The following is a 17,860-nucleotide window of genomic DNA, read 5'->3' on the forward strand; positions in this document are numbered from 1 at the left end:
TTATTTTTCTAAAAACATATTATTTTTCCTGTCGGTGTATAGGGGTTGTTATTATTGAATTGTAGCTAATTACACATAAATTATGACCTTTAGACATACCTAATTTATTAAACAATTGAGTTTTTTATTTAAACAGAAAAAAGGTCAGCCAAAGACTTCAATCCACATGATGCAAACAAACAAGTTTAAACATAAATATCCAATAGCTAGCATAGCTTTGTTGTAGCAGTTCTGATGGAGCAGAAAGTAAGAAAGTAGGTATAGGTAGGATGGTAAGTGGCTACTGCCGCCCATGGACATCTGTAATCAACAACACATAGGATTAAATATTCCTACCTGAGGTCGTCCACATATGCGCCTCGAACATGAACCATCGCCATGAACGCGTCGGAAAGGTATGTGTCCGTTACCACACCCTTCAAAACGGAACACTGCAGCGCTCAACACTGCTGTTATGAGGTAGAAATAGGTGTGGCGGTAGTGCCGCAGGAGTCGAACCACAAAGGGTTCTACCACCGTCAAAATTCGTAATGAGTTCCGTCAGTTTTTTTGGTAAATTGGTAGGTAAATCTACCACGCGACCCCGGGAAGGACAGCGGTTTTTGTGGTCGCATATCGCTGTAATCATCAGGGGATGTGAGAGGAGTAAATTGCTCCCCCCAGGGCAGAGCCCGATAAAAGGTCATCGCGTTAGGAGGACTCCGGTTGTGTTCCGTTGGAGATCCCAGAGTTCTCCACCAAAGGCTGAGGACGGCCACCGGGTTGGTTTTAGTGCGGTGAAAATCCCACATAACCCGGCGTCACTTTCATGGCGTCGGGTACCTTTTGAAGGTTTCCCCCTCGTCAACAAAAAAAAAAGGTAAATCTGCCATGGTCGCGACAATGGTACATTTTCCAAAATGTCAACGCGGGTCAATTAAATACTCTGAAAATGCTTGTGTAGCTGAACTTACTACAGACGTCACTTACATTTTTTTATGTGGTGCAGTACTTAATGTGATTTTATCAAACTGGGTTTCTGTCAAAAATTTGCTGTAACAAGTGTTTATTTCCATCAGACTCATTAAATTTCCTGTGCAGGCACAAACTCTCGTTGCGTGGGTTAAACTCATTTTTCTTTTTATCCCGTAATTATTCCCTACCCTTAAGGCTATTACTGTCAGGTATGAAAACCGTTTTGTGGTACAAATCGCGTTTATATTTTCAAATAGCTGAAGCAAAGCATGTTAAGTGCGCTTAGTACGTAATGTAGAGATTAATAAAATAAGGGCTTTATCGCCCTTTAATAAATAAATACTTGATTCTCATGAAGGTATTATATAAATATGAGAGGTTATTACATTAAGTTTGTATGGATGTACTCTACACGACACTTTTGTTAATGTCGTGTCGTATCGCGAAAGTATACGTAAATAAGGTTACTTAGACGTCATAATATAAATCTACCAATTTTTTTTAGTAAAAAATGTTACTACCTCATAAGTAACTGTCGTATAGGCACTGACATAATTTTAAAACCATACACAGAATTGCAGTCCTGTGTGAAATGGCACACAGATAAGTTACTAAAGCTAAGATAACTTAGTTAGCTAGTTATTTAACTGAGTTATATTAGTTATCTTAGTTGGAAACCATATAAACGTATCCTTTATAATTACGGTGCTATTAAAAAGTTCTAAAAACAAAGATCACTAGTTAATACAAAATATACATTGAAAATATTTTTATTTATTTTGTAATTACGGTAACTAATTAGGAGTACATTTTTGTTAGTAAACTCTACGCATTACTCTCACCAAAGTATATCATGAACTTTAAGTAGAACGGTGCTGGTAACCTATTATTTATGTACAAACTTAGGTTATTAAACATCATAAGCGTAGGAAAGTTGAATATAAGAAAGAATTTGATAAATCGGTACGCGACCCCATAATTCTAATATACGGTTCCTAAGCTTTTAAGTTTGGATAATAAACAATGTACTCTGTACAGATAAATCAAACTGTATAGTTATTTTGGGCTTTAGAAGTAGGTGAAGGGTATATTTTAACGGATATATAAGACTCGACTATTTAATACTATGATTTGTTTTGTTCTTGATATAATAATGATTTTGTATTATAGTTATTTAAGATTATTATAATTTAGTATCGTTATAATCTACTATAAATATACAACATTTAGAGATTTTTCCTAATACATTGAAGTAGCAAGACGATAAAAAAGATTTTAATCTTAACCACAATAAATTATACAAAGGAATCACGTAATAAGTACCATAGTAATTAAGTACATAGTTTAATTACATATAATAATTACATTAATATTGAATAATAATACATAATTACTAGCTGATCTGGCAAACGTTGTGTTACCATTTAAATAAAAAATGTTAAGAGTGAACAACCTTATCAATTATTACCCTTAGGGGTATAAAAAATAGATAGTATCGGATTCTCAGACCTACTGGATATGCATATAAAATTTGGTGAAAATCGGTAAAGCCGTTTCGAAGGAGTACGGTAACTAACATTGTGACACGGGAATGTTATATATAAGATTTAAACTCTGATGAAAATAGTACAGAAACTCAAAGTTATGAGAAACTTATCTCTATACTTGATTCCCGCGTATGCTATGAATGCAATCTAAATTAAGTTTACAGTTTGAATAAGTTTTGCATATCCATGTTATATTAAAATTGTACTTGAAACTTTATTGCAAAGGGAATACTAATGGAAAAATAGATTTTTCGTCAACCCATTACTGTCCAACCGTTTGGCACGGTTTCTCTCAAAGTAAAAACATTTAGGCCGTAGTTCACCTCACTGGCCAAGTGCGAATTAATAAGGTTCACACATTTGAGAACTTTTTTAAAGTATACTCAGGTGTGAGTCTTTCCTCACGATGTAGCAAATGTTAATTAATCTCTTATACGCACATAACTTTGTAAAGTGGAACTTATGGAACTTATGGAAGGTGGTAGAACCCTTTGTGGTTCGACCCCGGCGGCACCACCGCCACACCTATATCTACTTAATAACAGCAGTGTTAAGCGCTGATGTTTTCTGTTTTGAAGGGTGTGGTAAGGGAGACATACGTTTTCGAGGCGTTCTAGTTTAGTCCGCAGGGGTAGCGGGGCATCTGTGGCCGGCCTCAGGTAGGAATATCTAATCTTATCTGGGGTTGATTACAGATGTCCATGGGCGGTAGTAACCACTTACCATCAGGTGGACTGCATGTTCGTCTTATATTATTATAAAAATGCTACTCCTATATTATTATATAAAAAAGTCAGAGATACGTGCCTAGGGTTTGAACCTCGGAGCTCCTGAATAAGAGGCAGAGTCTCAACCACTAAAATAGCTTTATAATTTTAAATCCTAATTCCAATGACGCCCCAAAACTTGTTTAGTATAACTGTATACAAATAGCGATTTGATACAGATAAACTCTTGGAAATTTCCATTATATTTACGTCACAGCCTGAAGCTTAACATTATTACTATGCCGCAGCTATTTCGATATCTTCCTACTAGTCTCATAGCAGAAGAGAAGCAATAAACGATGAACTGTATTCTTGGTAAGAAAAAATACAAAAAATCTATCGTATTATATTCTATACTGCACTAATAGTGAGAATCGATTTTTTGGAAGATTAGGATTAAAGGAACGTTAAAACATCGCCTCAGCTCAGCATTTTTCTTCACGAATGCTTCAAAGCAAATTCCATCGAAATCACTAATTGCGGTCTTATAATTGTTCTGGTATGTTCTGTATGTGTTATGTATGGTTTGTTCTACACGTTAAACATGAAAATGAAAGTTGTAGAACTTTGTCCCGAAGCGTTATGATGTGGCTCTACAAACGAGTACTAAAGGGTTCTTCTTAAAAGTTGTCGTTATCAGTTTACCATAGAACAAGTTCCTAAAATCTGGAAGACGGTAATTTACATCGAAATAGAATATTCTGCTTAGTCACGCGCGTGGTGCTAATGAAATGAATCTTCGGAGTACAGGAACATGCCGAGTACGAAATTTATGCATTATGAACAAGCACTGATTAACACCATGAGTATTACCAACTAGTTTGACAGACATAGCGAGATCTGGGAACCTGCATACGATCAATCTTTTTGGGCCACAGTATATATCAGTGCTTTTAAAATAAGTTTTCTACATATAGCACCTGTGACACTTAAGTCGCATTATTTGATCTTCTACAAATGTTCTAACGTACTGATACAAACTTCGAAGGGTCAAACGCCACATCGCTGTCTTAATACAGTAGCGTCAAGTGCTATTAGAGACTGGTTTGAAAAATATTATCAGTAACCTTACCATGAGTTTTCAAAACATCCCACAATTTTACGTTACGTTTATTCAATCTATTATTATGCTTCAGTGCTTCGTTCTTCGAGATTAGATATAATACACATGTAGTCTCACTTACAATGTCGCCATCTATGCACTTAGTTCAAAGAATAGATAAAAAAGAAAAAACAAAAATATGTAGGTACGTCACCAATATTACCTGACGGCTGCACTGTATTCAACTTGTCATTCACAGTTCAGTGCTCCGCCATTTCGCACTTAATATTTTTTCTTTATTCGTCCGTGCAAATTATTTTTTAAATATGCCTAAAAGAAAACGTAGTGATACCGATTCCTTGGATTATATTAAGAAGAAAATAAAGAAGCTGGAAAGGAAACTTTTAAAAGGAAAACGCCGTCGTAGGAATTCTAGTTCTACAGATTCTTCGCAGTTGTCAAATAACCTTCAAGGTAATTTTTATATTCTTTATATTCATTCAAGTGCTATAGGTTATTTAGTGAACAGTCTATTCAATGAATGAAGAAACATAAACGGCATGCGTTTCAACGACTCGAGTTGTTACCGGCCAATAGTGAATTATTGATACAACACAGTTGTATGTTATTCAATAAAATTTTGTATAAATCGGGTTCACGAAGCAACGCCTCGAGTTCTTCTTACCCGCATTAATTGTACAAGTTATACACTTTGTACCCGCTAATACCTGTTTAGGTATATAAGCAACTTACCGATTCTATACTATCTCATGACGAGTTTTTTCCTTACGTATTCACGTAATACAAAAGGATAGTTTTTTGTCATTTAAATGTTTTTATATTATTATATTATAACCTCGTTTATTCAGGGCATATAAATAATATAAAAATATTCGATTTCAGATGACATAATTATTGAATCGGGTAGCGTAGAAAATTCTATGGTGGAAACAAACGAGCCGGGTCCGTCGACCAGGTCAGATTACCAACACTCATTGGAGCCAACCATCGAAGACGGAACTGTACCACAACCCGAAGTGCCTATTCAGGCATTAGATGGTTCTAATACCGATGTTGACAAAGGGGCCCACACTCCAATACAGGAGTTGGATGACGCTACTTTGGATATTCTAGGAGCTGATCCCTTAGCCACAAAAGCGTTTGGTAAAGATATACAAAAGGATGTAGCTGTCCGTTTTGAGTTTATAACTACTTCTGGTTTAAATAAGGACGTTCGAAAGGAACTTCTTGAATCATATTTACCCCCAACGAATTGCAGACTTATTGACGCCCCATCTCTAAATCCAGAGATAAAGGCTGCAATTACAGAGATTGTTTTAAAGCGTGATAAGGCTATGCAGGGTAAACAAAAACAAATAAGTTGCGCCATATCTTCTCTTAGCGAAGCTATAACTCACGTTTTGTCTAAAGAGCCTAAAGATCAAATAATCTTAAAATTACTGATGGATACAGGACGTATTCTCTGTGACGCCCAACACAATGAGTCGGTCACAAGACGCAATTTTATTTTAGCATCGCTCAAGAAAGAGTTAAAAGATCAACTCCAATTAACAAAAATCGAGGATTTACTTTTCGGGAAGGACCTTTCAGAGACATTAAAAGCCGCGAAAGCTATTAACAAATCTGGAGCCGAATTGAAGACCACTGCGCCAACTAAAGTTAGCGCAAATAAGCTGAAATCAGCACCGTCCACCAGGAATTTAAACTGGAGGGCTCCCCCCGCGAACCGCAGGCCAACGGGGACACCGAGAGCGAAAGAGCCTGCCCCTCCGAAGCATCAGCATACCACCTCATACAGAGGCTCGCGTCCGAGCACGAGTCGCGGCCGACGCTAGATGAAACGGTAAATTATGCTGGTAGACTTTGTTGTTTTTACGATCAGTGGAAACAGATAACCCCTGACAAAACTATTTTGTCTTGGATTTGTGGTTATGAAATTCCATTTTCTCAAATGCCATATCAATGCAACACTCCAGAGTGTCCAAATTATTCTGACTCCGAAATGCATAAATTTCAAAAAGCTTTAGGAAAATTAATATCCATAAGAGCTATATCAGAATGTAAACCATGTACTAACCAATTTATATCTAGTATATTCTTAGTACCAAAACCAAATGGCGAATCACGTTTCATTTTAAATTTAAAACAGCTTAACAAATTTATAGATACAAAGCATTTTAAATTAGAAGATTTGAGAACAATGGTAAAACTCGTTTCAAAAAATTGTTTTATGTCCACTTTAGATCTCAAGGATGCATATTTTTTGATTAAAATACACGATAATTCGAAAAAATACCTAAGATTTAGGTTTAACAATAGACTTTTCGAATTTAATGTCTTACCATTTGGTCTCAATACCGCACCTTACGTGTTTACAAAAATAATGAAACCAGTAATAAAATTGTTACGATGTACTGGAAATTTATCTACAATTTACCTGGATGATATTTGTTTAATATCACAATGTTACAATAGTTGCCTTAACAATATTGATATCACAAAGAAACTCCTTTGTGCCCTCGGATTTGTTATAAACAAATCAAAGAGCTGTATAACTCCAAGTACTTCTTGTAGATTTTTAGGATTTATAATAGATTCTAATAAAATGGAAATAAAATTACCTTTAGAAAAACGCACAAAAATTAAGACTGAATTACAAAAATTTAGAAAAATGAAGAGATGTCAAATTCGTGAATTTGCTCGGTTAGTAGGCTTATTAACCTCTGCCTGTCCTGCTATTGAGTATGGCTGGCTATATACGAAAGAATTCGAAAGATGTAAATTTTTAAATCTTAAGGTAGATGAAAATTATAATAATTATATGACCATACCATCGACATTACATTCCGATTTTGATTGGTGGATAAAATCTATTGATAGTTCTGTTTGTAGAATCAAGTATGATCAATATAATCTCGAAATATATTCTGACGCCTCAACTACGGGATGGGGTGTCTGTTGTGCGGGAGAAAGGGCAAGTGGTACTTGGAGTTGTAACGAATCAATTCAACACATCAATTTATTAGAATTACTGGCAGCGTTCATAGGTTTAAAAATTTTTGCTAAAGAAGTAAGAAGTTGTCAGATAATATTACGTATTGATAACACGACAGCAATATCATATATCAATCGCATGGGTGGAGTTCAATACCCCCATCTTACAAAAATCACCAAAGACATATGGACGTGGTGCGAGGCTAGACATATTTTTATTTATGCCGTTTATATACCATCAGTCGAAAATTGCATCGCTGATGCCGAATCAAGACGAGTTCATCCTGACGTTGAGTGGGAATTGTCTAATTTAGCATTTAAACAAATCATTAATAATTTTGGCAAACCAGATATCGATATGTTTGCAAGTCGCATTAACAAGAAATGCTCCAAATATGTATCTTGGCATAAAGATCCTGATGCATTTTCTATCAATGCATTTTCCATAAACTGGTCTCAATGGTATTTTTACGGATTCCCACCATTTTCAATAATTCTCAAAACATTGAGAAAAATAATAAGCGATAAAGCTAGAGGTATCCTCATAGTTCCTGTGTGGCCAACACAGCCATGGTACCCTTTATTCCAAGGGCTGTTGATATCTAAGCCATTGTATTTTCATCCTTCTAATGAACTTATCATTTCACATTCTAGCAACCAACGCATACACCAGAAAATTACCCTGGTTGCCGGGATACTGTGCGGAAGTCTTTTCTGAAGAGGGGTATATCACCTTCGTCTATCGACATCATGCTTGCGTCGCTATCAGAAAATTCTATCAAACAATATGACACCTGTTTAAGGAAATGGTTTCTTTTTTGTTCTAAAAATCATATAAATTTTTACCAGGCTTCCATACCCAATGTTATATATTTCTTAACTGATTTATTTTATTCAGGCGCCCAATACGGGACCCTTAACAGTTGTAGATCTGCCCTCTCTCTTATTCTTGGCCATCGACTCGGGGAGGATGATCGTATAAAAAGATTTTTTAAGGGTTTATTCAGACTTCGACCTCCGTTACCAAAGTACGACATGACTTGGGATACTTCACTAGTCATAGAAACTTTAGCAAGTTGGACACCAAACCAAAATTTATCCATAGAAAAAATTTCATATAAATTGGTCACTCTACTCGCGTTAGTGACAGCACACAGGGTTCAAACCTTTTCATTAATTAACATTCGTAACATTAATATTAGCTGTAGTGAAATTACAATTAAAATACCCGACTTAATAAAGACTTCACTTGTGAATTCAGTACAACCAACTCTTGTACTCCCTTATTTTCGGGACAGACCTGATATTTGCCCAGCCAGGTTACTATCTGATTACTTAGACATAACTAAGTCCCTACGAAATAACCACACTTATCTTTTTATTAGTACGAGAAAACCACATAATAAAGTGTCTCCGCAAACATTGAGTCGATGGATAAAACGCACTTTGAAAACTTGTGGAGTAGATGTGACAAAATTTTCTGCACATAGCACTAGACATGCAAGCACATCTCGAGCTCACAGGCAGGGTATTAATTTAGATTTAATTCGAAAAACTGCCGGATGGAGTGGCACATCTACAACTTTTGCCAAATTTTACAATAGAGCAATAACTGCCGACTGTCATAATCACTCCTTCGCTAGGAGTATACTAGATATTAACAATTAATCTCATTACTTGGTTATAATTAACATATTGTGTAGTTTCATGAAATTACACTTTATTATTTGTTCTTATTTTTCTAGTATTTCTGATTTGTTAAAATCATTATTATACTAGTTTATGATTTTCTTTATAAAATATATGTTCGTTTGAATAACTCACAATATTTTATTAATATTTCACAATTTACTCTCAACATCTACATGTGTATTATATCTAATCTCGAAGAACGAAGCACTGAAGCATAATTAATGATTAAACGAACTTACCTGTAAGTGAAGTTCTATCATAATTATGTGAGGTGCTTCGTTCGAAGAGATTAGCATCCCTCCCTTCCCCAAAAATATTTTTATCGCCCATTAATAATAATTGTGAAATATAATCTTGTGTCGACTCTAAACTAAATGACAAGTTGAATACAGTGCAGCCGTCAGGTAATATTGGTGACGTACCTACATATTTTTGTTTTTTCTTTTTTATCTATTCTTTGAACTAAGTGCATAGATGGCGACATTGTAAGTGAGACTACATGTGTATTATATCTAATCTCTTCGAACGAAGCACCTCACATAATTATGATAGAACTTCACTTACAGGTAAGTTCGTTTAATCATTAATTATGTTACGTTTGCTTCAGTAGACTGAGTAAACGTAAAAATAAGTAAGTGCTAAAGTCTTTTTTGACATTTAATGTTACGTTACTGACACTATAGTTCCGATACAATCCGCTAGGGGCGCTGATTGGAAGTTGTATGGGCAAATACGTAAACAAATACCAAAACAATCATATTATTTATATATATATTTGTCAAAACAATAAACTCATGGTAAGGGTACAGATTTTCTCTCTTGACTGAAGAATTTTATCATTTCTCAGGGATAGCATTACTATAACCATTATAAAATAGCATTACTATAAACGATTACATTTAATACTACAGAATATGGTTACTTACACACACTCCTTAGCCTGCCGTGTATGGGCAACTACTTCTAAGTTCTTCTAATACTTCAAGTAGATTACATGCTCGAATGCTGTTTCAATTTCACAAACAAAATACAATTTAGTAAAACTATATCCTACATTTTCATATGCAACATTTCATTCCCACGTTTTGTTATGCACAGTTACCTCTGCTACGTATTTCTTCCGTAATCTTTCGAGTGATATATTATAGAAAAAATATACGTGGCGTATAGGCGTTGTTCTATAACAAAGAAACCGAATACAAATGAACCTTTTAACATAATCACGGACTAGTTATTATGCTTATCGGGTTTCCGATGTACGTGGGAGGTCGAGAGAAGTGCGACAAAAGGTATGAATAATACGAGATAAATCGTACTAAACGTCTTGAGCTGACGTTTTTTGAGGCAGTATTTTAGTCGTTTCTTCAGACTGTTCGAGATAAAGGTAAGTATAGAAAATGAGGTGCGCTATAGAGTTTCTTGCGCCGTTTCTTTTCGATAGTAAAACGTGATACGATGTTAAGTACCAGCGTATATTATAAATAAATGAAGAAAACTGATAAACAACATTATTAAAACGAAATACAGATTTTAATACAGAAAGCATATCATATTATGCCGAATATATCCATTTTATATAACGTAGATGAGCTCTAAAGAAATATTTGAAAAAATCAACCCCTAAGGGGCTAAACCGGCAATGAAAGATTGTTTATATACAAAACAATTCTAACTTTTATGAAACTTGTATATAAAGCACCTATGTCAGTCGTAAGTAAGCTAAAATGACATACATTTATATCTGACTCATACGAATTCATTCGGGACGTTCCTTACTTAGGTTGATTTCCTCTTATATATTTTTTGTTCCCTTGAGGAGCTTGACTCTTACTGAGTTATCTAAACGTCGTAAACAAAAAACTAAATAGATAATCACTAAATATGTAATAATAACAGGTATACAAATAACAAAATTTGAGTTTTATTCTGTGTGTATTCAAAAAATTGTTACACAAAAATACATATCGTTTTACGAACCACTTTTAACGATTACTACTACGAACTATTTTTAATAAGACTTCACTGGGAGTAAATACTAGGAATTTATTCTAAAAAATAGGGGTAGAGACTGAAATTGCACGTAAATTTCGAAACACGATATCTCGCATATCTTTTAATAGAATTTGGGTATCTGCTTAATAGCCCCGAACTAAAAGTGCTATAACTACTACGAAAATGTGCTACGCCTCTTATTTTATGTTCATATATTTTGAGTATTAAGTACCTAGTAGTCCGATGACGCCTCGCTATTGAATTAATCTTAGGAAAAATAAACAGAAAATGCAAACAAAATACATTGTTACTTTAACAGTAGCATAATATACTAAGAACACGTATTCCCAGTCTTGAAAAAACAAAACGGTAATACGATACGCGATACTCCAAACGCAATACAAACAAGAAAATGACGATAAATTCGCAATAATACGCAATGTGGACTCGTAAAGCCGGCAAGTTGCGTTGTTTACAGCCCTACGTGAAATGAAACCCGCGCGAAGAAACATTTCACGGAAGATATCTCTTTAAGCATGTTCCTTAAAAATTGAATATGAAATGAGATGGAATATTCCTACACCTTTTCTAAACCCCATAAGTCATAGGGCTGTGACACGACGAACTTCGTTAGATAATACGAGAGCGTGCTTGCATTTTGTTGCTTGTACTTGTTGAAAATGTTAAAAGGACATCAGAACACAATCTTTTTACATTTAGCATGCTGACAATATCTTCGTTGTTTCAATATCGAATATTCTTACGTTGAAGTACTTACAGTAGGCGTAAAAATAGAAGAAAGAAACTATTCGCTAACTGAATTATACCACCTAGGTAAATATCTAGCAATTTATAAAACGCATATGTATATAATATATACATACAGGTTGTGGCCAGTAGACAAAATATTGTCTTGACTTAGCTTGTTAACCTGATGGTGACAAACACATTGAAAAATAGGGTTGAGAGTATCTTAATAATATTACGACAATTCCAGTATCTTCGCTATACATCATTCTTATAATTGCTAATAATAAAACACCTCGACACCTCATTTCAAAGGTTTGCCAAAATATGAAGTTTCAAAACATTTTGTCGTCATTCTAGCTGAAGATTAATGTTAACGACGTTTAAGATAATTGTTAACTTCTTAGAAAACTTGTACGTCAAGTAAAACAGAAGTAATATTATTCAGTTTGATATAAATGCCTGTATTATTATCTCATTTATTTAATAGCAGTAAGAGATTGCAAAATTAGTTTCACTGCATTCCGTGTCAACTCGCCAAATACAAAGTTATACGGATAATTTCATAATTTGAAGACAGTTTGAGACTTCAATAGCACTACCATGAGTTGGCATAGAAACGCCACTATAGAAATTGTAAATAGAAAACTATTGTCATTTTGCTAGTGAATAACATAACTACTATCGTTACGGTATTTCTTGACAACGTCTGTCAAATTAATGACTCATGGGACCGAATTTGTATGGCAATAGATCATAATGACATTAGCTAGCGATTTGATTTCGATAGGTTTTTTACGTATCGAGTTACGCCACTACGGATTTTAGTTCTACGAGTAACCACCAGAGGCGCTGTACAATTTTTCATACATTTATTTTACGCAGTCGCTAGCGAGTAATACTTTTGTAAACTCATGGTAGTGCTACAATTGTGCATACCATTGAAGTTTCGCTCGCATTTCTGTCTCAAACACTGACACTGACAAACAATAAAATGAAAGTCTTATTTAAGATTTCATTTTCTGTATTTCTTTTAGCGTTCGCAATGAAATATGATATAAATGAATAAATTTGTACTGAGATGTTTAGCTCTAATTATCTGTGAATGAGTATTTTATTGTGATAATTTATTTTTGTATTTTTTTATAAATCCTCATTTACTTCTTTTATAAGGCAACTGCACTATTTCCAGTTTCAAACTGAACTTTATTTAAAAAGTTTTACATGTAAGTTCGTAAACTTGAATATTGAATTATAAGTAAATAATAACTTACCGCAATTTTAAGTTATGACTCTTTTCTTCTTATGTACTCGTTAATTTTTAGGGTCGAGTATATTACGGTAGGTAGTAACTTACGTACCTAATAATAGTTTAGTAATATAAAATAATTCTGATTTTTTTCCAATTATTATTATTATTATTATTTTATTAAAGGTTCTCGAGTGGCGACCACGCGTAGGCAAAAGGAGTTTAGGCCGCCCCCCGACCAGGTGGACGACGACCTGAAGAAGACGGCGGGAAACCGCTGGATTCAAAGGGCACGGGACCGGTTGGAGTGGTGCCAATTAGGGGAGGCCTATGTCCAGCAGTGGACCTCAAAAGGCTGATGGATGGATATTATTTTATTTATAAGGTCGATCATAAATACATTTTTTTCTTAGGGTTAGTTAAAATTATACCTTCAAAAATAATTTAATCTAATTATATAGACGACTATTTAATTATGATTATGAAAAACGGAATAAGCTTTCCATTAACTTTACAAAAACTCGTAATTTCTGATTAATCGGGCAATTAACCTTGAGAGCCCTTAATAGGCAATCGTGGGTCGTTACCCTTACCTTTATGACCATCCTAAACAAATTAAAATCAAGGACTGGTAACGGTTCCGTACTCAGCATAAGCAAACTTTTATGGACAGCAAAATAAGTTTGTTTTTCATTAAAATCATGAATACTGTAAAAACAATGGTATTTTTGCGCAGTAGTTGAACAAATTTTCATTGAGACAATTTTTTTATAATATAGGAGTAGCAGACGAGCATACAGTCCACGTGATGGTAAGTGGCTACTGCCGCCCATGAACATCTGTAATCAACCCCAGATAGGATTAGATATTCTTATCTGAGGTCGGCCACAGATGCGCCGCTACCCCAGAGGACTAAGCTGGAACGCCTCGGAAAAGTCTGTCTCCCCTTACCACACCCTTCAAACCGGAACACAGCAGCGCCTAACACTGCTGTTATTAGGTAGAAATAGCTGTGGCGGTGGAGCCGCCGGAGTTGAACCACAAAGGGTTCTACCACCTTCTAATTTTTATTTATTCAATTACTTTTATCAACTACATATAAATCAAAAGAGTTTAATGACTTTCCTAATTAAAGTTTAAGGATTTTCCTCATCGGCAGTTTTTTTTTCATACATTCAATTTTATACATTCTTATAAGTAATTAGTTCTAAGAGGTCTCACGCTACAACCTACGGCTATAATTTGGATGGCTCACTCATCCTCTTAATATTAGTAAATTACATAGGTATAAATAGTTTATTCTTGTATCTTAGTAAGACAACGCTATCTGTTGATAACTAAACCAGACTAATAAGGTAATAAAATTGTTTTATAATTCCATCAATAACTTATGGTAGAGTCATCACTTGTATATAATAATACACACCATGTATTTATCAATTTCTAACACTTTTGCTAATGTTTGCATATATTAAATCTACGTGTAGACTTGTTCCTCCGAATGGTCATAGCATTAAGTTACCCTTAGGGAAACCACAAAACGCGTCTAAAGAAGTTTTACATCTCAAACAAATTTCCCTCCAAACCATGTTGACTGTGACCCTCGTTACTCCATTCCCGATTTAATTGATTAAAGCAACCCAAATCTTACCCAAAACGCTTGAATCCTGAATGTTTTTGCCAATCGTATAGGTTCCTCACTGTGCTTAAAATATGTACCTACTTGAAACGAGAGCTCTATAATGGTTAGCTAACGATTAATCCATGCATCTACGAGCCCCTAGAAACCCAATACTCAAAGTTTATCGTCAACCCTTTAATGTTCCACATCTGGGCACGAATGTCCTCTTATATAAAGAGAGATGTTTAGGACATAGTCCACCGCATGTCGGCCAGGTAGGAATTTGTAGACTTCATACACTATGCACATTTACGTAGCGATATGCAGCAGTTAGCAGTAAACACTTATCATGAGACGGACTGCATGCACATTTGCTATTCCAATGAAATAAATCAAAAAATCAAAATGAAGGCGAAAATTTTAACTTTTAATGCAAGACTGTATAATTTCTGGTTTCACAGCATACACACATCAGACATCACTTACCCTCGTGAGATATTGTACGACATTATGATGATGATGATGATGACCTATACTATGGTTCATTATGTAAACCAAATAAATAATTAAGGAACCATGTGATTAGTTTATCAAAACTATGTCAAAATCAGATATTTTAACACTTTTAAAATTGATTTCAAAGTGAGAAGAGTGTGAAGGTTAAGTCAATAAAAACATTAAACGTTAAAAAATCATTTTATCGAAACCTTCGAAGTTGATAACGTCAAAAAGTTTATATTGAAAAAAAAATATATTGAAACGTTTTATAAAACTCGTGGTTATCTCGAATATCACGTTTGAGTGCTCCTTGCGTGGATGATGGAATAAGGTATTTGTCGTTCTTCAAGAGACATAGAGAGAGAGAATACAAGTTAAATAAAACAAGTGATTTTTGCGACCAAAACTTCATATGCATATTGAGTTGTCCCGGCCTCAGAGGAATATCTTGAGAATAATCTTAGTTTTACAGAAATAATTCAATATTTTTACTATTATTTTTCTATATATCTACTGGCCAAGCCCTAGTCACAGTGGAAAGTACGACCGGAGTCAAAAATAGACCCGAGCACCAATTAAACAACAACCAAAAACATGGAGTTGCCTATTAAGGAAAACAAAGAGAAATTTGGTTATAAGTAAATAGTTCTAGAGACATATCTACTCCAAATCGTCTCCAAGATAGTAAAAACCAATATGTTTGATTTATTTTATATTTACAAAATATTTTTAACTCTTATCGCTTATATTTTGCTGTGGGGCCGAGTCGACATAGGTACCCGTATAAAAGTATTTTTTACTCAAATACCATTCAGCTAAACTGGAAGGCTTACTTTTAGCAATTTTGGTTGCACATGCCGACGTCCAATCGTACAAGCTTTGATTTTAGCAAATAGACGTACGTTGTTCGTAAATTCTTTATAACATACCTTAACTTATTTAAAACTTTATCTATGTACTACACATTTACTTAACACACTTTTTCATCGTCAAATCTTACCAACGTAAATTTTACTTACATGTAATTCGACTTATAAAAGCTTCATTCCTATTACATATCTTAACTTGAATTCAACTTAACACCATTGAACCAAACAATGCTATTCACGATATATTCGTAGCATATATTGTGGATAGGATTGTAGATAACTACATATCCAGGGCGGAATCTTCAAGTGGCGTCGGAATTGGATTAGGATATGCATCGAATTAAGCTCCAATTGAGGGTATGTTGTCGTAACAATCTCGTTCGGTCCTCAGTAATACTGTTGTTTGCAAATGGACAGCATTACAGGGAAGTTTTGGTATATCTACTTGTACGTAAAATTATAGGGTATGTATCTACTAAAAGGGCTTTGTTCACAGTTGTAATCTAGGATTTCTTGTATCGTCGGTGGAATGGACACACACAAAGAAGACACATACCAGAACCGAAATCTAAAATATCATTCAAACGTTTGCCTGGCCCTCTGGCCATTGAACCCTTTGCGTGTCTGAGTTGGGGGTTCAGAATAAAAATAAATAAGATGACGTTTCTGTTTTTCTTTTTCCAAAATAGCTATAGTAAATACTTATAAGCACGTAACTGAAAATTAGGAGTAATTAGGACTAAAACTTTTCCCCGTTATTGTTTTTTTTTTTTCATTGCATTCTCAAACTGCACATAAATAAAACTAACGTATTCATTTTAATATTACGTATTACTCGCAGTGAAAGCCCATACTATCAATGTAAGCCCGAGATTCATTCATTGCGTTGAAACTGCACAATATTCGTTAAGCTTCATAAATTCATGCAAGTTTGCTTGTGAAAGTTCGGGAGACATTATTTTAAGAGGAGTTATGCGTTTCAGTGCAACCTCAACTGCAATCCTTCGCCATACTTTATCTTTCCGCCTCGTTACGCCCTTGCGAAAAAGTTTTCACAAATTCAAACTACATTTACCAAGAATGTTGATGCAAGTAAAAATACTTTTACGAACATACCGTCGGTTTCAAATAGGAAATATGTAATACCCCCCAATTTTCAGGACACAGAAAAACTTTTCTTTATGGACGAATAAAAGTGTTTCAATGTTTTCTTAAAAAAATAATTAACCTCTTATTTAAATCTATTGACAGATCATGTATTGACGAATGACGTAATAAACCATTTTTTTTTATATGCCTCTAAGACTTAATCCCGCGATATGTTTGAAGGTATAAAATTAAACGCTTTCACTTCAATTTCCATATTAGGTTTCTTGCACTGACAGTGACTAATTAATATTGAAATTATGAACACAATTAGACGTAGTTATGCAAAATGGATCCAACCCACAACAACCGTTTTTTTAGTTACTATCACAAATGGCATCTCCATATCAACTTTGGTATATGCAAAAAATATTCAAGCTGCATGGTACATTTTTTCTTCAGAAATATACAATAGGTATTAGTAATACCAACCATAAATTAAGCAATTTAACTTTTACTAAAAGACCTATTTTCTCACAAGCTAGTTTTTGTGGTTAGATCTCTTTTGCATAACTACGTCCAATTGATTACGCGGAAGCAATTATAATTATCAACTTACCCGTGAACATCAATTCTGATACAATATTAATATTAATTTCTCTGACTTCCTGTTATACTTAGGGCAATTTATTATATTCAATAATCTATAACTACTTCTATAAACATGGTAATGGTAGATGGTTGCTACCGGCTAAACATTTTATCCATTCCAAGTAGAATT

The 17,860-nt window shown here is 34.4% G+C and overlaps 1 protein-coding gene across 1 annotated transcript; it reads left to right on the plus strand.

The window, feature by feature from the left end:
- The first annotated feature begins 4,636 nt into the window (after positions 1-4,636).
- On the plus strand, positions 4,637-9,002 carry LOC140745145 (uncharacterized). Its single transcript, XM_073076916.1, has 3 exons — positions 4,637-4,784; positions 5,214-6,174; positions 7,980-9,002. Exons 1-2 carry the CDS (start codon positions 4,637-4,639, stop codon positions 6,164-6,166), a joined length of 1,101 nt encoding a protein of 366 aa, XP_072933017.1. The 3' UTR covers positions 6,167-6,174; positions 7,980-9,002.
- Positions 9,003-17,860: the final 8,858 nt, after the last annotated feature.

The sequence above is a fragment of the Epargyreus clarus genome, unplaced genomic scaffold (genome assembly GCF_041222505.1).
Source record: "Epargyreus clarus isolate Ecla_fem2 unplaced genomic scaffold, WU_Ecla_fem_2.2 ptg000009l, whole genome shotgun sequence".
In the NCBI taxonomy this organism is placed as follows: domain Eukaryota; kingdom Metazoa; phylum Arthropoda; class Insecta; order Lepidoptera; family Hesperiidae; genus Epargyreus; species Epargyreus clarus.

Bases quoted from the DNA above. Each gene is read 5' to 3' on its own strand.
- LOC140745145 (XM_073076916.1), top strand. From the start codon at position 4,637: ATGCCTAAAAGAAAACGTAGTGATACCGATTCCTTGGATTATATTAAG. The intron at 4,785-5,213 runs GTAATTTTTATA...ATTCGATTTCAG, and splicing joins GTTGTCAAATAACCTTCAAG to ATGACATAATTATTGAATCG.